A 21,555-nucleotide genomic window follows, 5' to 3' on the forward strand; every position below is an offset into this window, starting at 1 on the left:
TAGCCAAGAGCTCTACCGCTATGCCAAACTCCTGGCCCAACCCACATATTCTTGAAGACCTAACTTGAAGTTCATTTCTTGTTCAAACTGTATTATTTCTCTGCTCCAACTCTGGGTGGAATTAAAAACCTGGGACTACCATGTATCACCTCTGTTGAATTGTTTAATAACAGCCTATGTCTGTAGCACACATTGATTTCAAATTTTGTCTCCTATACTTGTTGGTAGAATGAGCTCTATTCTATATATCTCAGTTTTCCCTAATAACATCTACTTCCAAAGACTAAATTCCCTAATAACATCTACCTCCAAAGACTAAATTAAGGACTATCAGAAAATGCATGCATATCTTACTAATTTAGGACCTAGGAAAGGGTGACAGGATTAAATAATTGAGCTACATGCTCCAGTTGGAGAAAGAATAAAAAAAACCATTTGGAATTATTAAACTGTGGTATGGCTGATACCCAGGAAGTGGTAAGTATATGGGGATAGGAATGTTTATGAAATAAACCTTCAAATGAAAAAACAAAAACAAAACAAAACAAAAAAAACTTGGCCATTTCCTATCATGTGAACAAATTCCCTTGTTTTGGCCCCTTTTTCAGATTAGTATGATTCTAGCATTCCTAGGCTCTAAGATTAATAGTTTCCCTCATTATGTTTAAATTAATAAAATACATTATTTAACAAGATGTAGAGAAAAATTATATGTACTTAATCCACCATTAAAATGTGATTAATTATTTGAAAAAAGCATAACACATTTCTGATAGCATCTCAAAGAAAGAAGCAGTCCAAGAAATTAAAATATAATGAAACATGAAGGTCATTATAAGTTAAAAGTAAATCCAAATTAATTATTAAGACTTACTTTTATAACCAGTGCTTTTTCAAGTGTAAAGGAGATGGTGGGTTTCATCCCACAGAGCTTTACTAATAAAGCCAGACTTCTCAATAATACAGCTACCAGCTTAAAGTATTAGCATGACCAAACAAAAAAAATTACTTTTAAAATAGTTACATTCAAAGACAGGAATTTTCTGGATAAAATAACAGAGTGGATTTCAGTGTTCATTTAGACAAACTTAACTGTTCTTGTTTGGTATTTGAGCAGAGAGAGAAGAAAAGAGCCAAATGGAATTAGCAAGCCATGGTGAAATTGACGCTAAGAGATTCTGAGGCCCTGGCTGCTGTAGGACTGCTGGATTTGGATGTACAGTTTCACAAAAGATAGCTGTGAGATCTGTTCTCATATAAAATGGTTCATTGGGGGAAATTCCTTCTACTTGTTCTTATAAGAAATGCAGATAAAAGTACAACTTGAGTTCCTGCCATTGGGAATTTGTATAAATAAATGATACCTTTGATTTTTAGCATCTTTTTATAAAGAAATAACATGCATCTTTAAAAAAAATTTGCCAGTCCTGGGCCTTGAACTTAGGACTTGAGCACTGTTCTTGGGTTTTCTCAAGGCTAGAGATCTACCACTTGAGCTACAGGACCACTTCTGGATTTTTTTCTATGTATATGGTACCAAGGAATTGAACACAGGTATTCCTGCATGCTAGGCAAGCACTCTACCACTAGGCCAAACTCCTGGCCTGATCACATGTATCTTCAAAGGGCTTGTGTAGCAATGAGATCATCTTCTTGCTTTGAATAAATATTTTGAACAATGCGTGGTATGTTTGATAAAATAAAAATGTAGTACTACCATTACTGATGTTATTTCCATGAAGAAGTAAATCTATTCTTAGTTCTAGTAATTGACATACTGCCTATACCGTGTGTGTGTGTGTGTGTGTGTGTGTGTGTGTGTGTGTGTGTGTGTGTATAAAATCTGGGCTCTTTATTTACATTATCTGTCTTTCCTACCCCTTTTCAGGTAAATACAGCTCCAGTATGACAGATGAGGGCAAAAAGCAAAGACATTTACCCATTCAACCAGCAAATCTCCTTTCCCTAACATTCCAGGAGCCACACTGGGCACTGTGGATCTGACTGTCATGCAGACAAATGTTCTTGTTGCCATAGTCCCTCGAGTCTAAATGTTGACCAACAGAGTAGGTTTCAGTGTCTTCATAGCCAAGAATGCAACACATGAAGAAGCTGGTTTGGAGGGAAGATCAAGAGTTCCATTTTGAGGTTCAGTCCATGCCTATTAGCCAACCATATGGAGACATCAAGTAGATAGAAATGCATGAGGCTTATTTGCAAATTGCAATGTTGTGACCAATGCTTCCTGTAATATACATCCAGTCCAAAGTCTTGAACTCAGTTGGTACTGTCTCTGAGCTTCTTTTGCTCAAAGCTAGCACTCTACCACTTAAACCACAGCCCCACTTCCAGCCTTTACTAAGTAGCTGGAGATAAAAATCTTACGAACTTTCCTGCCTGGCCTGGCTTCAAACCATGATCCTCAGATCTCAGCCTCCTGAGTAGCTAAGATTACAGGTGTGAGCCACCAGTGCTTGGCTTGTCATGTAATTTTATAGAGTGTGTGAGATAAGCTTTGTTTAAATGTTTGTGAAGTTTTAGATTTTAATTTTAAGGAGACTTTTATATTTTGGCTCACGGAAATATTTAACAGGAAGTGTAGTTTTCATATGCTTTTTATCACCAAATATACATAGCACTCCTTTACCAATGCTCCTATAAAATGGCATATATATGATAAATAATAACCCTGTATTGCCATGTCATTTTCTCACAGAGCCTATGATTTACTCTGGGACCCAGATTTGATGTTATAACAAGTGTGTAATTCCATATGTTCATTATTATAATGCAGTACATTAGAGTTCCATAGATCTAAAACTTCTCTGTACTCAGCTTATTCATTCCTTCTGCCCCTAATACTCCTTGCTTTTTCTAGAGTGTCCCATACTTGAAATTCTATAGATTGAAGGAAGCTTTTTCAGGTAGGCTTCACTTAACGAAATGTGACTCTGTTCCCTCCAAAGTTTGATAGCCCATTTCTTTTTATAGGATTGACTAATATTCCATTGGCTGATGTGCCAGAGTTTAGATACCTACCTGTGTACATACTTAGCCTCTTGGAAGGAAATACAGTTTGGATGTTTCCAAAATCTTGTCTGTTTGGATTGAATCTAGTAAAACATTCTGTGCAGACTTTTGTACCGGTATGCTGGTATGATACATCGAGTTAGATTAGACAACACAGGTAGGAGGACACCTGGAATGAAATAATGAAGCATGGGGGAGTGGCATGGAAGACCCCAAGAGTGTGGTGGCATGTAAACTAAGAAAAAAATGGCTTCCATGAAGGGGAAGGGGCTATATGAGTGAAGCTGAATTGGCCTGTCTTGCAGCACTTAACTGGATTTGGCAACATCTATGTCAATGAAAAACCATCTCCCTGGAATGCTGAAAGTGGGTGTCTCCACACTTAAGGAGTAGAAGGAAGAGTAATGGGTGAGTGAAAATAGGGAAAATGCATCTCAAATCTTTTTCATGTGTCCCACTGTGAAGATGAATAAATGGTAGCTAGAGGAATAGAAGAACAAGAAAGAGACTGTAAACAGTCAAGAGGGCATGTTTATCCTCTGTGGGAATGGTGCAGTAGAGCTAGAGAAATATGAAGGATTACAAGCCCTGTTGTCTAAGCAGATGTGGAAGATGTGGGAGGTAGAGATTAAGCAGGGTTAACTGCTCACTCGCTCAGTGTGGATACTTCCTTCACGGTAAGGGCGGAAAGGCACAGAGTGAGTTCTGTGACATTTGAACTTAACAAAAATAAGGAAGTTTTTGACGCGTTCATGATGAGAAGATTTGCTTCTGTTTTCTCAATGGATGATAAGGTTTTCTTATAGCATGTGTATTATATATGGAAGAATAGTGGTTAAGGATAGAGAGAAGGAATGAAAAATTCATCAGGAAGAGAAGCAGAGCAAATTTACTATGGAAACAAATCAACATTGCCTGGCAAGGGTAAGCAGCCATCTGAGATTTATAACCATGAAGTGAAAACTGAATTTCTTCAGCAACAAGAGTTGATTTTTTTTGGGGGGGAAGTATCAGTTATACACCTTGAATTCAGAGCCTGCGTACTGTCCTTGAGCTCTTCAGCTTAAGGTTAGTGCTCTGTCACTTGAGTCACAGTGCCACTTTTGGTTTTCTGGTGGCTAATTAGAGATAAAAGAGTCTCATGGACCTTTGTGCCCAAGCTGCCTTTGAACTGTGCTCCTCAGATCTCAGCCTCCTGAATACTTAGGAGTACAGGTGTGTGAGCCACTCGCTTCCAGTAAGAGTGTATTTTTAAATATTTTTTTGGGGGGGCGCTTGAACTCTGGGCCTGGTGTTATCCCTGAGGCTACCACCCTACCCCTAGGGCCACAGCCCCACCTCCCATTTTCTAGTGATTTATTGGAAATAAGCATCTCACAGACTTCAGTGCCTGGGCTGGCTTTGAACTGCGATCCTCAGATCTCAGCCTCCTGAGGATTACAGGTGTGAGACACAGCGCCTGGCTGAAGAATAGATTCTTATAGTGTGAGTTAAGCTGAGATTTTTCTGAAGGCTTTACAGGCCCAGAGTTTAAAATCATGTTTAAATAGTTACACAAATGAGTTATCATTCATCAAGTCTGATTATGAATACAACGCATCTTAATCCATGTCACCCCTTTCATTATTCTTCTCCATCTTTCCTCTGCTCCCCATCCCCTCAAGTTTCTTAATTTTGTAGGATATGCACTAAATTTCATGACTGTATTCTACCTCATTCCTCTCTTCCTTGGTCTACTCCTCTCCCTTGATCACAGCTTCTACCTTCTGATACCATTCCTCTATAATCATTTTGTTAACTGTGAGTTAAACTTTCTGCAGAGTTTCAGTTTGAACTTTAAGTAGCCATCCTTTGGGCTATGCCAAGTACTTCTGTCCTCCTGACAGATGCAAAATCTTATAGGGATGAGTGGCCACGATCTATTTTGCAGGAGTTAAAAGTACTCAACTATCACAGAAAATAGGCTAGCTTTTCTCTCTGCAAAAGAAAGTACAGTTTAACCTCTTGTTTTTTTTCAAGCAGGGCTCTATAAAATATACAGCTGACTATTCACTCTCCTTGCATGAACTATTGTAACTTAATAGAGCATAGAACTTCTTCAGATATTTTTCTGTGCTTATACAAACTTTCAGATTGATAGTGGTCCATTTCTCTAAAATATGAGTGTATTGATATGGGGTTTCCAACTAGAGTTGGAAAATCCACTCTGAGAAAGTGTATAATCTGTCATTTTTATGTCAATATGTCCTTAACATCTAGTAAGTCCTGTCCTGTACTAGGTACACATTAAGCATTTGTTTAATGAATCTCATTTAGAGGGAAATATTTTAATGGATGGTTTTTCATGAAGTATAAAAATTAAACTAAATATTCATACATTAACAATATATTCAGTGCAAACAAATTATTCTTTCATTTTGAAATATTCAGCATTATTCTAACAAACTAAATATCTAGTTGAAATATGTCCTAATAAGTTTCATATATTCTATTATGTATCCTGATATTAGTCACAAAGAAATATATATTTGCTATCATGCCTTTTTAAAAACTTTTCAGTGTATATATGGTTATTTGTTTATTTGAAATATGGAAGGGAAGGGGGAAAACAGGGAGAGGTTTGAGGAGGGAAAGGGGGACAAAAACATGAGAAGGGGTATCAAGGTTCGAGAAGTAATGTTCTCATTACCTGATGAATCTAACTGTAACCCCTCTATACATTATCCAACAAAAAATACAATTAAAAATTTTTCATTTAGAATTTCAACACTTGATCAAGTAATAAGTATATCAATTATTACTTTATACAAATACTAAATACTTCCACCAGAGGGCTCAAGAATTCCATTTTAAGGAAAATAAGTTCAAAAGTCTCATTGCTCAACAGTAGTTACTGTAACAGTCTTTGAGGAGACAATTCTCATAAAAATATGTTCTTCCCAGGGCTCTGAATTTACTAAAATACCATCAAAGAGTAAGGAAAAATTATAAATTGCAATAAGGCAGTATTATTTATATACACTGCATTTATGGATAAATGTACTAAGATCTGACATAATTCTAGCAAAGAAATTAAAACAAATTATTGCCCCCAAATCTTTTTCTTTTTAGCTAGACAGGGCATATCTGGTAAAGGCTAGCCTTAATTAAACTGGCATTCCTCCTGTCTTGGCCTCCAAGTCCAGAGACTGCATGTGTATGCTACTCTTTCTGGCACAAAACTTTATAAAAGGTCAACTTTTAGTGCATTTATCCATAAATTCAGAGTATATAAATAATATTGCCTTATTGTAAGAATTTGTCATTAAGACTACAAAACCACAAACCCATCTTATATAGATGTTTCAAATCCTTCTCCAAAAGAGGCTAAGTATGAATAAATAAAGTGAATGAAAGACTGGGGAGCTCTGAACATTTTTACTGTCCTAAAGACTTCAGTGTCAGTTGTGGACATGAAAAAAATAGCAATTCCAAGGGTTCCATTGTGAAGTTTCATAGTTGTTCCCTAAATAAATCATCCCACTTGCCTCTTAAATTGTGTCTATCCTTAGTTCAGCATTGAAAATATACGAATTCCAAAAAATATATTCTTTATCTTTGAAAGTAAATAAAATATCACCCCCAAATCATGAAGTAAAAGCAAAAATGTGCCCAAATTTTTACCTACTCATATCATACATTATATGTTCTCATTTACACATTATGCATCTGTTTTTTTTCCTTATATACATTGAAGTTGGTTGTGACTCAAGTGATAGAGTGCTAGCTTTGACCAAAAGAAGCTCTCAGGTACCAAATTCAAGCTCCAAGACCAGAATTAAAATTTAAAAAAATCACATCCCCAAAGTCAACCCAAAGTATTCCATATTGTTCTAGTTCAAAATACACGGACTACCACCACTGAACCAAGAGTATGTTCTTGCCCTCATGTTCCCTACAACATTCAGGGAACAGTCACTGTTTGCAACTACCCCAGTCACGATGGACTCTACCTATGGGTATGGATTCTACCTATGGGTATAGACAGACTAGAAATGTTCTTTTGTGGGGGGAGGGAAGAATTGTGCCCCAGCATTCCAAAACTAATATACATGCACAGATGACTCTAAACACCAGTAGAATGTCATGGCATATATCAAGAACAAATAGAAAGAAATTTATAATTAACGTAATGTGTATGTTAGTGCTGGAATGCTGGGGGCTCAATTCTCCCAAAAGACATGTAAGATTTTCATTCCAGGATAACAAAGTGGTCTTTTCATATAGCCTGACAGGTGAGGGTGACAATCAGCAAGCCAAATAAAGAAGCTACATACTTCCTGGGAAATCCTGCATGTGGATAATTTTACTTCTCCTAAATCAATTTTTTTGAGAAAGCTATAGAGCAAAGCAATGTGGCTGGACGACAATCATTCCTTTTTCTTTTTAAATAAAGGTAAACATTCCTGAGCTGCAATACTCCATCAATAAACTGACATCCTCTTAAATGAATCAAGGAGCTAACCAATTCTCTCCACGAAACAAACAGCTACCCTCCTCCTCCTCCTCCTCCTCCTCCTCCTCCTCCTCCTCCTCCTCCTCCTCCTTTTCCTCCTCCTCCTCCTTTTCCTCCTCCTTCTCCTCCTGCTCCTCCTCAGAGATTAAGTCCAGAAAAGCACTTAAAGGAAAGGCAACACTTCTTGAAGGAAAGACTTTGAGTGTAGCTAACATTCAGAAATTCCAATGATCAGGAAAATGCACATTCATCATAATTTCTGTTTTGAAATAGTTCAAGATGGAGTGACTATTCAACCACTATGGCCAAAGAAAAATCTCAGCACATCCCATGAAGTACAAGTACAAAACCTGTCTTGAGTTGAGCTGGCTGGACTGGCCGGTTGACCTATGACTTCAAGTTACTAGACAATAGCTACTTCTCCTTTGAACCCTATCAGAGAAGGGCCTATTGTTTATTGCTCCACTGGTAACTATAAGACCCTTATGAAGGCCAAAAAGGAATACATTCTCTATTCTACTGGCAGTGGGTTGGAACGTACAGAGTTAGAAGAGCAGTGGAAGGGGAAGCTCATTTGAATAGAGTTGTATATAATGGAGAACGCAGCAGAGTCTTGTGCTTGTCCTCCAAGATACTCTGGAGCATGCTTCACACGTGTGAGCTTAAGCACTTTGGCCCACAACGGATTCCTCATGCAGAATTGGTGCCAAGTAATACTACAAATAGTACAAAAAATTTTCAGATTTATTTCATTTTCACGAAGTGACTGATTTAATAATGTCCCAAAGGAAATATTTGTACCTGCAATTTGACAATTACACAAGTAGTGTTTAATTGCTGCTAGCTCTCGGCCTCCAGCCATCTTTCCTTTTCTGCAAATGGAAAATAATACAAGCAAGCCTCCAAGCCTAAAATACCTCCCCTTCCCCTGCCCATGGAGAATCTTCTTTGGGGCTCCATAGTTTCATCTGTGACCAAAGCTAGCCATTTGATGGCTCTATCGAGCCATTTTGGTGCCTACTTGTGAGCCACTATGCTCTCTCTGGAAAGCTTAATTACACATGTGGTGACATTTTTTCATGTCCTCTGAGTGTGTGTGTGTGTGTGTGTGTGTGTGTGTGTGTGTGTGCATGCGCATGCGTGTCTATCATTAGCCCCAATGTCTCAAATTGTAAATTACTAGAGAAAAATGGGAAACATTAAAAAATCAATGAAACAGTTTATTAGTGGATAAAAAAGCTGATCTCTGAGAAATGGCTTTAATTCCATGTTTCCACCCAGAAACACCTTAGGAATTAATCTACTGAACTGACTTACATTTTTTGGAAATATTCACTATATTCTGAGTACATTCTGACCATAAAGGGGTGTGTGTGTGTGTGTGTGTGTGTGTGTGTGTGTGTGTGTGTGTGTGTCTGTCTGTCTGTCTGTCTGTCTGTCTTTATGCCTGTACTGGGACTTGAATTCAGGGCTTGGATACTGTCCCTTAGCTTTCTTGCTAAGGCTGGTGATTACTACTTGAGCCACAGCTTCACCTCTGGTTTTCTGGTAAGTAATTGGAGATAAAGATTCTCACAAAATTTCTTGCTTGCTTTACCTGGCTTTGAATTATGATTCCCAGGTCTTAGCCTTCTAACTTGCTAAGATTCAAAATATGAGCTATTTCTACCCAATTTGTCATTACCATTCTGGAACCCTAAGTCATATAAAAGGTTTATTTTATTACTGGATATCTAGAGAAGTCATAAAAATTCCATTTGGTATTTAATATCAGAAGTCTATAGGCAAATTTCTTATCTAGAAAGTGGGTTAACGTGTTATGTGAAATCAAGACTCCAAACATAATGATGTCACCTAAACTCAAGAGGCAGACTAATCTGGTTTGCACTGATAAAAGAGAAAATAGCTTTCAAAAAACACATGAAATGGTTTCAAAGAATTAAAAAAAGAAATCACTGATGAAATTCAAATTTACCATTTATTTCATACTTCCCAAACTTGGTGTGTGAGCAATCCATTTATGAAAACTATACATTTCTTGACACTGGCATAGTTCTGACAAAGTGAAGAAAAAATGTTCATTTTCTGCAAAATCTTAAACATTCTTTCTTAGAAAGTGGATTTCAAGATGATTGAGAGGGGATGGAGGGAGGAAAACAGGGACAAAAACATGAGAAGGGTATCAATGTATGAGAAGTAATACACCCACTACCTGACAAATGTAACTGTAACCCCTCTATACATTACCCTGACAATAGAAAAAAAGAAAGCAGATTTCAGGCTGTGTACTCCCAAGTCCTGGGCCTACTAAAAATGGCTGGAGGGTGTTTACTCACTAGGTTCTTTATATATTTCCAGCAAAAGAAAGGATTCAGAAACAAAAATATTAAAACTACTGAATAGACTTACTGCTTCCAAGAGAGTCATTTAAGAAAAATACCTTCCAGATTCATTTCATATTCTACCATGTAGTCCAAACAGGTTATTTGTACAGTAAATCTGATGGAAACTTTTTACATTAAAAAGTGACATGTTTAACCCCAAAGGAATGGTCCATGGTGAGGCAGTTATAATTAAGATTCCTGTCATGCTGCTGCCCGTTTTGCTGCTCAGGTCTCCAGAGAAACACATTCTGTCATAGAGAATAAATAAAGTTTCAATCAAAATATAATACTACAGCATACATCCTGCCAAGATATACATGCATACATACTATATATGCATATGTATATTACATTACATGTATATACACATATATATCTCATATGCACTTAGGAAAAGCTCAAATGAAAATCAGAGCGAAAAACTTTAGAATATAAGAGCATGGAAATTAAGGTAGAATTTCCTTTAGTTTTTCAAATCCTACCTATGTGAACATTTTTACAAGATCTCAGTTGTAGCAAAGAGTAAGTTTTCCATTCCAGAGTACCAAGTGTGTCTAGATTTCTAGAATGCTTTAAAATACAAATAACAGGGTTATACAATATTTCCTTGTGAAGAGAGTCCTTATGGAGTCTTCGGGTCAGAGATCCACTTAGGATGGATGTCCCCTAAAGAGAAGGTTCTCTTATTATAGTCAAAAGCCATGAAAACCTTGGGTTCTCCTAGCAGAGATTTGCAATAGAGCAAAACCTTGATACATAAGGCCATATAGTATGACACTAATTGAAGGGACCTCTAGGATATTGAAACAAAAGCCATATAATGAATGATTGTTGTCCTTAAGGTACTATGTTATCTTTCAGCTCTTTTGCTGTCCCTTGGTTATCTCATATTGTTACAATATCTCACTTTGTTATCTGATATATTGGATATATTTGTATTTGGTCATTTGAAATTGGATAGGGAAGGGGGGAAAACAAGATGGGGGGCTGGGGGGAGGGTAATGGGGACCAAGACATTTGAAAGGGTATCAATGTATGTGAATTAATGCACCTTTTATCTGGCAAATATCATGTAACCCTTTTATTAATTACAATAAAAATATTAAAAAAAAAGCCATGGACAGGAGTCATTGACTAAAGAAGAGAAAAGAAAACACCACTACTAAAAGCACCCTTGTTTTTCTTCAGATGCTGACCTAGCTGTTTCCAGGATGACAGAGTTTGCAGATCTTAGAAATAGGAAATAATTAAGAAGAACACAAGTATCATTGTCATTTGGCACATAGTTTCCCTTTTTCTAGAATGTCTCATCAGGCTACACAGAGACAGGACAGGAAAACAGTTCTCTGTAAATTAAGAGGAAGCTCATTGGTTTCCAACTCATGCTCCTTGTGTCTACAAGATTTCTCACCATGTGTGTCTTCCTTGACATCATCACTGCCAGACTGTGTGCTGAACAATACAGCAACTATGGCTTTCAGTCCTATTTGCTTTCATCTTGCTATCTAGCTCCTCAGATTCTTAGAGGCTTTTATTGCAATGCCTTTGGGACTGCAAGTCCATCAAGCTTGTGAGCAGGGGCTCTTCCTGCTATAAAATAGTCTCAGATATTCTTCGCTCTTTGCCTGGATTTTTTCCCCCTAAATGTTGAATGCTTGTTCTGGAGTGAGATTTCCTCATCATGGGACAACATCTCTATCAGAGTTCCTCCATTATTTGTCTTCATGTCTATTTTCTGCTCGGACTTAGAATAGACAATGCCCAGACTGGTCTGAAGGAATGAACTCCTTGTCAGGACTGAAATATGAGGAGAGTGAGGGAGTCTAAGATGAGTTGGTTCTCCCACTAGGGGGGGGGAGAGTTTGTACCTTTACCCTCCTCCTCCTCCTCCTCCTCCTCCTCCTCCTCCTCCTCCTCCTCCTCCTCCCACTGCTCCTTAAGGCAGATTTGCCCCCCCCCCAGTGATAGTTTTACACTAATAGAAGTGGCCCAGCATCTCTGCGCTGCATATCTGGTCCCTCGGTAATCACAACAACTGTATGTGACTATCAAAATCCACCCGTGGCAGATGCAATGCATCCTGAGCTTTGCTCAGTCAGTGCTACCAGCAGGGTAGTTTACACAAAGACAGTGTGTACACGTGCAACCCGTGCTTGCTACATGGTAGGAAAAGCACATGCATTTCCAGAGAATGTATCAGCATTGGGGGCGAGGGTGGGAGGGGGAGAAATTTTGACTTTGCTTTATAATTTCCTGGATGAATTCTGTGTGACAATTTGCAGAAAGCTGAACTTCAGAGGTGTGTGTAGGAGGAGCACACACACACATTGTGGCACTCAGCACGATTCATTCATCACTCCCACTCTCTACTTCCAACTTCTCTTCAAGACAGCCACAATTTCAGACACCTAAAATACTTATATTTTATACTATGCTTACTACAACACATTAAACATATAATCAACTGTCAGTGGAAATATCCATCTGTAAATAAACTCAATGTTCACTTACATTTTCCCAAATCTATACACATGGCAAAGCTACAGACTGTCTACTAGTGAATATCCCACAGAAATCAATAAGAAGAGCTCAAAGGATCATTCTTTCATTCCGTCTTCTATATTCCAAATTCTTTGCTTAGGGTTGATTTCAACTCTATAGCAAAATAAAGCAGCTTATGCTTTATTGTTGTTTTGTCATCAGCTACAGCATCTCAAAAGTAAACTAGATTTATTATAAACTCACTTGGGTGGTTAAGAAAACATATGTCTGTCATCTGTGGCATGTCTACAATTGCAGCTACTTAGAAGGCAGAGATCAGAGGACTGTGATAAAAGGCAAATCTGTGCAAAAAGTTAGCAAGATCCTTTATCATATTACCTGTGCTTGTGGCCACAGCTATGTGAATGCTTAGATCGGAAGGTTATAGTCTGAGGTTACCTAGGCAAAAGTGTAGAACTATAACCAAGAATAAACTCAGAATTAAAAAGGATGGTGCATGGCTTACACAGGCAAGTACAAGCAAACACAAGGCCAGGATTCCCCGTATGGTGGAAAGAAAAAAGGAGAAAGAGAGAGAGAGAGAGAGAGAGAGAGAGAGAGAGAGAGAGAGAGAGAGAGAGAGAGAGAGAGAGAGAGAGAGAGAGAGAGACAGAGAGACAGAGAGACAGACAGAGAGACAGAGAGACAGACAGAGGGAAAGAGAGACAGAGAGAGACAGAGACAGAGAGAGACAGAGGAAGGGAGGGAGGGAAGGGAAGGGAAAAGAAGGGAAGGGCGGAAGAACAAAGAGAGAAAAGAGGGATGGGGAGAAAATGATGAAAAAAGGATTTGAATAGCTTTATCAAAACATAAAGTTTACCATTTCGTTCCCATTGCACAATAGTGGAGTGCCAGCTATGAGTTGTCAAACTTAGCAATAGTCAAATGCTATTGTACCTGTAATTAATTTTGAGTGAAATATATATATATATATGAAACAAGTTAAGACTGATCTATTAGGCTGCAGGCATATCTCAAGTGATGGAGTACCAGCCGAGCAAGCCACAGAGGCCTAAAGTTCTACCCCCCAAAACATCCAAGAAATAGAATTGATATATTTCTTCATATCTATAAATTTAAAAAAGAACATAAAATACTTGCTTCACTCACTTCACTAGGAAAATATTTGTCAACAGTACATAGTACTGTTGTGTAACACATAAAATTTGACTTGGTTGACTGTGCCCTTGTGATCAGTCTCCCTTTGTCTCCGCTTACATCTTCTACTTGATGGAGGATACCCTCCCTTGTTTTTACTCTCACTGTCTGAGTTGTCTCAGCGATTGTTTGACACATATGTCAAGCCATCCTATCTTCATAGAACGGATTGAGCAAGATGACATACTTTGGCATGCATGTAAAGAAAATTCAAAAGAAAGGGAAACTCTCAGACATTGTTCCAGGTCCTAATTGACCTTCTGTGTGAAATTCTATCCTGCCTGCTGGTGCAGGGTGGAGGGAACCCACCCACGTGTGATGGGTTCCTGTTATAATTCCTAATCCTTTGAGGACATGTAATTATACATTCACATATGTTTACCTGTCAAGAGAAGAACAGCTTATTTTAGCATAGTAGCTACCAAATTCAAGTCAGATAGAATGGAATTAAAGGATGAAAATATATAAAGGATGAGAAACATTGGTCCTGCTCCTGGACTGAATTATTTAATAGTTCTTTAATGTCAATGGATGTCTAAACATTCTGTAAATCCTATACTAGTATCAGTGATGTATGAACTAGCCTCTCACATGATCACATTCAAATTCCATAGTCTGTGACCTTGGCTCTAAGCAAAGAGGACAGAGTGTTAAGATTTTGGACATGGTTCTGTGTGAGGATCTAAATGTGTTTTGAATTGTTTATTCTTTGTGGGGCCAACCACCAAATGCAGGGCCTTGTGTATGCCAAACACGTTTACTGAGATATACCTTGAGGCCTATTTCCCTCTTGATTGAATGACTGAATTTGAATGACAATAATGGGAATCAAACTTATCCTGCTTAAGGTAGTTTAAAAATTATAACTGCAGGCATACAGTTAAGATGACAATGCTATGTTCACTGGATCATGTTAGAATGACAAAGTGTAAGGCTCTTTCAGCATATCAAAAACTGAGTAACAAGAAATGGGTATTTTGGCTCATGCACAGTATAATTCTACCAGCATGGGAGACTAAGGTTGGGAAGATTTTAGTTCAAGGCCCATCTGGGATCATCTCAATAGAAAAAGTGGAGTGTGGCATACACCTGCCATACTAGCTAAAGCACAAAGAATAAATAAGAAGACTGTGGTCCTATCCAGACTGATACAAAAAGAAAAGTGCAATCTTTTGTCAGCGATAGCAAGAGCAAAAGAGATCTGAGGTAGAATCCTTCAAGAGGTAGAACCTTCCTAGCAAGCATACATCTCTGAGTTCAAACTCCAGTACTGCAAAACAAAGAAAAGAACAACAAGAACAAAAAGGTAAGAATCTCATCTTTCTGGGACAATGCCCTCTAGTTAGGTGCAGATAAAATGTGAAGGCTCTCAGGTTCTGTTTGTGTCATACCTGTCCCGTGTAGGCAAACTCCAGAGCCTGCTTTAAGCCAAGGCTGGTCACACCATGTAAGTTCACCTCATCAGCTCCACTCTCCACCATGCAAAGACTGAACATAGCCTGAGGTGGGAAAGAAACAAGAGAGGCTGGATTAGGAAAAGGCAAAGGCAAGGGCCAACAACCTAGAGAGACCAGGACAGGAAAAGCTTCCTTGTAAAGATTGACTTCCGTTGCTGACGTGCATCCACAGAGCCTCACTGACCCAAGGCACTGCCACTCACTTTGAGATGTCAGCACTCACAAGGAGGCGCTCATGGGACATATTTCTCACATAATGAGTCTCCTTCAAAGTTACTTTGTTCAGGTAACCCATTCTCTCTCCATTTTGGCTTGGGTCTCACTGTTATCAAGGAATGCGTAGCCATCCTGAATGCTCTTGGCTATTGGTCTCACTCACATCTCCTGACTTCTTCACTTCTCTTTGTTCTTCTTAGGCAGTTCTGGGATTTGAACTCAGAACTTTGGCTTGATTGCCAGACCTATTTTGCTTTAGTTATTTTTCAGAAAGGTTCTTACCCTGATCTCCAGGCTAGCCTCGGATGGCAGTTCTCCTACCAGGTGTCATGTGTAGCTGGAATGATTGAGTGAATAATCATACTTAACTTTTTGTTGTTGTTGTTGTTAAGGTGGAGTCTCACTAACTTGTTTCCTCTGAATTGGCTTTGAATTTTGATCTCCCCTTCTCGAGTAGCTGATATTATAAACATTATCCATAATACTTAGCCAAGTTCTTTGCCATTATGATCAAACAAATCCACTTCTGGGTGAACATAATGTACCTTTTCCTATTGTTTTGCTTTCTGGAGTTTTATTTAAACAGTCACCTACCATTTGATAGTATTAAGTGGGAAATTCTCCCAAATATAAACTATTTATGACTTTTAAATTGTGTGCTGTTCTAAGTGTAGTGTGCAATCTCCCACTCTTCCACTCTGAATCATCTGAGACATGAATAATTCTTTAGTCCAGTGTTTCTATGCTGTGCATTAGTTACTTGGAAGTTGTTCCAGTCACCAGATCACCTCACTGCAGCACAGTGCTGCAGTGCAGCAGCTTACCACCACATCACAGTGACCGTATCATCCCCCTTGGACTATTTAATCTTGTATTGTGTCAAACTCTCACAGCATGTGACTAGACTAAGAACAATGGAGAGAGACAATAGCCATATTACTTCCATAATAAAGTATTGTTCTGTTTTGCTGTTAGTTGTTATAGATGTCTTCTTAGACCTAATTAATAAATAATGCTTTAATAAAAGTGTACACAAGAAAAATGGAGTCTGTGGCTTTATGCATGTTTTAGATGTCTTAAAACATACTCCCCACAGATAAGAGGGTTGTAACGTACAAAGGAGTGAAATGGAATAATGAAATGAAGTGTCCTAGAGAGATCTACACAAACACAATCCTGGCAACTTTATTCATAACAGTTGAAATATTAATACCCTGTACCCATTATACCAGCTCAGGCCCCCAAAATTATAGGAGACAAGTCATAACAAGGTAAGCTTACTGGAACCACAAAAACATATATCAGATAGATGAACTGAGCATAAGGACTTGTCCTCTGTCACAATCTTCCATCATGATAGAATGATCACATCCCCACAACCCAGACTTTCTTTTTTTCATATTTTTACTGTAATTAATAGAAGGGCTACATTATATTCGCCAGATAGAACAAACTCAGACTTTCTATCACGCTGTTGTTACACCATATTGTCTTACAAATTTAAAGTTATAAATTTAGTGCCTATTATATTTTTAAAAATTAGAGAGTAATAATTCAATCTAGATCGGTGTAAGAAGTTTTACAAAGCAACTTTTGTGTGTGTGTGTGTGGGGGGGGGTGGTCATGGGGCTTGAACTCAGCATGGGCCCTGTCCCGGAGCTCTTCAGCTCAAGGCTACCACCCTACCCTTGAGCCAAGCCCCACTTCCCATTTTCTAAAGGTTAACTGGAGATAAAAGTCTCAGATCCTTTTGTACCCTGGCTGGCTTTGAAAGTTGATCCTCAGATCTCAGTCTCCTGAGTAGCTAGGATTACAGATGTGAGCCACCAGGCCCAGCTACAAAGCATCTTGATTAGAAAAAGTTTCACAGGATACCACCAGAGTAAAGAAGAGCCAGACATTTGGCACAAGGAAACACCAGCTGCCTATGCACTTGGGCTGATGAAATAATTATCTGGGGGCCCCTAGAGCCCACAGAGAACAAGGCCTTGTTTGGTAGCAAAAGAACCATTGAGCCCAATGGCGTTAGACATTAAATTGGATTTTCTAAAAAGATAAAACTACAGGCTCTAGAAATGCAACCATCATGCTTTTCTACTTACTGGGGTATGCACAGACCCCAGCATCACATGTATTGAATGAACAAAGATGAGAGAATAAACAAAACACATGATTCCAAACTACCTGCAAGTGATGTCCTACCTTATTGTGTCATATTCTAAAAGTATTTGCTCTCTCAGAGAAAGGAAACATGTTTTAGATAATAGAATATAAAAATTGTTGTTGTTAAAGAGAAAGAGCATCTCTCATAAGCCAAACATTTGAGACACAAGTGTGAGCTCAAAGCTAGACATTGAGGGGAACAGGAACATACGGCAATGTTCTCTATGAAGCCACAACATTCTGCCATAGTCTTGGATGAGGTTCTGCTTAGAAACAGAAAAGCATGACAGAGATTCTTGCTTGGCTCATACTGATTTGTCTCTGGGAGAGCCTTGGCCAGACTGGGATTTACAGTTATCACAACCTATTCTTGGCAGATAATGTGCTGCCAGAACCATAGATCTTTTGAATAGAAAACCCCATTTGTTGGGACTGCATTAAACTGTATGGCAAAAGACATAGCTAGCAAGATAAATAGAAAACCCACAGAGTGGGAGAAGATTTTCACTAGTCATACAATAGACAAAGGCCTCATATCTAAAATATATCAACAGCTCCAAAAATTGAATCTCAAAAACACATCCTCAAAAAACAACCATCCTATTAAAAGGAGGGCTAAAGACTTAGAGACTTCTCTGAAGAGGAAATAAGAATGGCTAATAGACATATGAAGAAATGCTCACCATCTCTGGCCATAAAAGAAATGCAAATCAAAACAACTCCAGTTAGAATGGCCATGATCAAGAAATCTAATAACAACAGATGCTGGAGGGGATGTGGCCAGGAGGGATCACCACTACATTGTTGGTGGGAGTCTAAACTAGTTCAACCACTCTGGAAAGCAGTGTGACGATTCCTCAAAAGACTAAACATAGAGCTCTCCTAGGACCCAGCAATCCCACTCCTGGACATTTACCTAATCATCCAGAAACAAGGCCATACTAAAGCTACTAGAAAACAATGTTCATTGCAGCACTATTTACCATAGTTAAGATATGGAATCAACTCAGATGCCCATCAGTAGACAAATGGATCAAGAAAATGTGGTATTTAAACACAATGGAATTCTATGCTGCCATCAGAGGGAATGACATTACTCCATTTGTAAGGAAATGGAAAGACTTGGAAAAAAATCATATTAAGTGAAGTAAGCCAGTCCCAAAGGAGCATAGCCTCTATGGTTTCCCTCATTTGTAATAATTAGTACTCATTTAGGATTCTCTTAAAGGAGGTTCGCAATAGCTCAAATTCCATGTACATAAGGTCATACAGAATGAGAGTAAATGAAATGAAACAAGAGGTTTTATCTTTGTGATTGCTGTTTTTAATGTACTATGTAAAGTTATTTCTTTTATCTCTTTTTTCCACTTATGGTTAACCTCATGAGGTTACTGTATCTGAATTTGCATACTGGTATACTGTATACACACTTTTTGGTTTATTTGAATAGGGAAGAAAAGGGGAAAACAAGATGACTGGGAGGAGGAGGGGGAGGGAGAGGGGGACAAAAACATGAGAAGGGGTATCAAGGTTCAAGAAATATTGTACATAGCACCTGACAAATGTAACTAACCCCTCTATACATTATCACGACAAGAAAAGGAAAGAAAAGAAAACCCCATTTGTGAGAATACAGTTCACTTTGAGGGACTACCACAGACAGGGGGAGGTGTGGATTTATAACACATAGAAATGACACAAATTAAGGTCTAGAATCACAGGTCATGAATGAAGTCTACTTAAGCAGTCACAGATGAGCACCACACTCAGAGTTACTACATGCAGCCAGAAAACTTTTTGAAAGATTGAGATTCTAATCCATCTCCATGGGAAGCAAAAGAGCAGATGATAGACTTTTTTTTTTGCCAATCCTGGGGCTTGAACTCATGGCACTGTCCTTGAGCTTTCTAAGGGTTAGTACTCTGCCATATGAGCCACAGCTTGTCACTTCTGCCCTTTTCTGTTCATGAGGTGCTGAGGAATTGAACCTAGAGTGTCATGCATGCTAGGCAAGTATTCTACCACTAAGCTACAATCCCATCCCCTGATAGACATTTTTGAGTACTCAAAGTTGCTGAAATATGATCCTTTTCTTCAGTAAACTATGTAATTTTGGTGTAAGCAGTGTATATGGGCAAGATGTACTGTGAATGCCCATCTTTTTAGGAATCCAAATAAGCTTAAAGGTAAAAGAACTGAATTATTTTAGGGATAAATTCAATCCTTAACTTGTCCTATTTAGAAAGTTCAATGAAAGCTAACAGACTTCAATCAGGTCCTGGTAACCTTCTTAGTTATTCAGAAGGCACAAGCAACAAGGGAGATGGAGCAGAAAGGCTGTTGAAATTCTTATCTCGATTAACCACCAATAAACCAGAAGTGAAGCTGTTGTTCAAGTGATAGAATGCCAGATTTCAGAGAAAATGCTAAAGGACATCACCCAGACCCTGAGTTCAAGCCTCAGTACTGGCACATGGTCCCATGCATGCATGTGCACATGCACAAACTCTCTCTCTCTCTCTCTCTCTCTCTCTCTCTCTCTGTCTCTGTCTCTCTCTCTCTCTCTCTCTCTCTCTCTCTCTCTCTCTCTCTCTCTCTCTCTCTCTCTCTTTCTCTCTTCCTCTCTCTCTCTCTCTCTCTCTCTCTTTCTCTCTTCCTCTCTCTCTCTCTCTCTCTCTCTCTCTGTCTCTCTCTGTTTCTCTCTCTCTCTCTCTCACACACACACACACACTCACACACACATATTAATGGACTCATTTAAGGAAGTCATTGAAAAGAGCAACTTGAATGAATACAGCAGATTTAGTCTGGGTCTTTGTGTTTTCTACATGCCCAATGTTCTATAATCAGTGATATTTACAGTTGCTAGAAATTGTTAAGGAAATTTGAATAGAATTCTGAATCAACAGAGATTACATTTTGTTTGGTTTAATGGTAATGGTGATTGTTACTTGTATTTTTGTTACGGCTCACATTTATAATGGGTAATAAATCTCAGATAATGAGACCGCTCAGCCAATTGAAATAAGCCCTTTCCTATTTATCAAGGACAAATGGGTCCTCACTTCAATTGACATGGACTATTTACCTCTCTTATCTCACAAATAAAAGTAATCCAAACCATGCAGAGAGCTTAATAGCCTCAAAAGGTAACAATATTTGGCTTGGAGAGTGTTATTTTTTTCTGCTATATATTATTATATCATTTTCCCCCCTCCAAGAGGATAGTCTTACTCTCAGGGAATAAAATACGACAAAACAAACTAAAATAGTAAAATGGTATTACTACAAACATAAAACTAACATCACTAAATATCAACTCTCGTTCACATTAGCTACCTAAAGAAAAAATCAACATCAATGTTAAAAAGTATGCCTGAATATTGGCATTTCTAACATCTCCAAGTATGAAGATTGTTTATTCAAAGGACTGAGTTTCACAGCTTTGCTCATGGCTTAGTGGTATTCTTAATGCATTGTAATAATGAGCACCTTTATAGATTTTCCTGTCTTTTTCAAGTTCTCCTCTAGGAAGAAGCCATGAGTTAACTACCTGGGTCTTCTGAGAGACAAAATGGTAAAAGGTTACAAGTCAAGTTGGTTTTCACTAGCTAGAATGAAGGTAAATGAGGAGCCCAAATCTGATGCCCACAACGAAGTCAGGTGATCCTCATAGGGTGTTTTTCTCTGACTGGAAATGTAGGTTAGTTGCAGACAGCTTGTCTAACGTAAACAAAGGTCTGGGTTTGATCCCCAGTACACAACTGCGCACGCACACGTACGCACACACACACACACACACACACACACACACACACACACGTACACATACATGTATTTGTTCACATGGGTTCTCACCTATTCTGGAGGGCAAAACAGCCGTTGTGTTCCTGTCACCTTATGCTCCATGGTCCTTTAGTTTTGCAGGGGCACCCAATACATTACTGTTCATTATTTTACCTGTTATAAAGTCTCCTTTTTCAGATATCTAGGGATGGTCCACTTACTCTTCTTGATTGAATATATTTGACAGACTATTTCTGAATGAAAAAAAATTTCCTATTCAGAGAAATTTTAGTCTCATACGGAAGTCAATATTATAATCCTGCTT

At 38.4% G+C, this 21,555-nt stretch overlaps 1 protein-coding gene across 1 annotated transcript in view; it reads right to left on the bottom strand.

Annotated features, from left to right (window-relative positions):
- Klhl32 (kelch like family member 32) overlaps window positions 1-21,555 on the bottom strand; it is a 188,347-nt gene that overhangs the window by 96,579 nt on the left and 70,213 nt on the right. The window contains exon 4 of the mRNA XM_090338397.1: window positions 15,000-15,107. Coding sequence (XP_090194523.1) covers window positions 15,000-15,107 — 108 coding nt within the window. The remainder of the gene's footprint in view (window positions 1-14,999; window positions 15,108-21,555) is intronic.

Source organism: Megascapheus bottae, chromosome 8 (genome assembly GCF_031878675.1).
Source record: "Megascapheus bottae isolate mThoBot1 chromosome 8, mThoBot2.hap1, whole genome shotgun sequence".
In the NCBI taxonomy this organism is placed as follows: domain Eukaryota; kingdom Metazoa; phylum Chordata; class Mammalia; order Rodentia; family Geomyidae; genus Megascapheus; species Megascapheus bottae.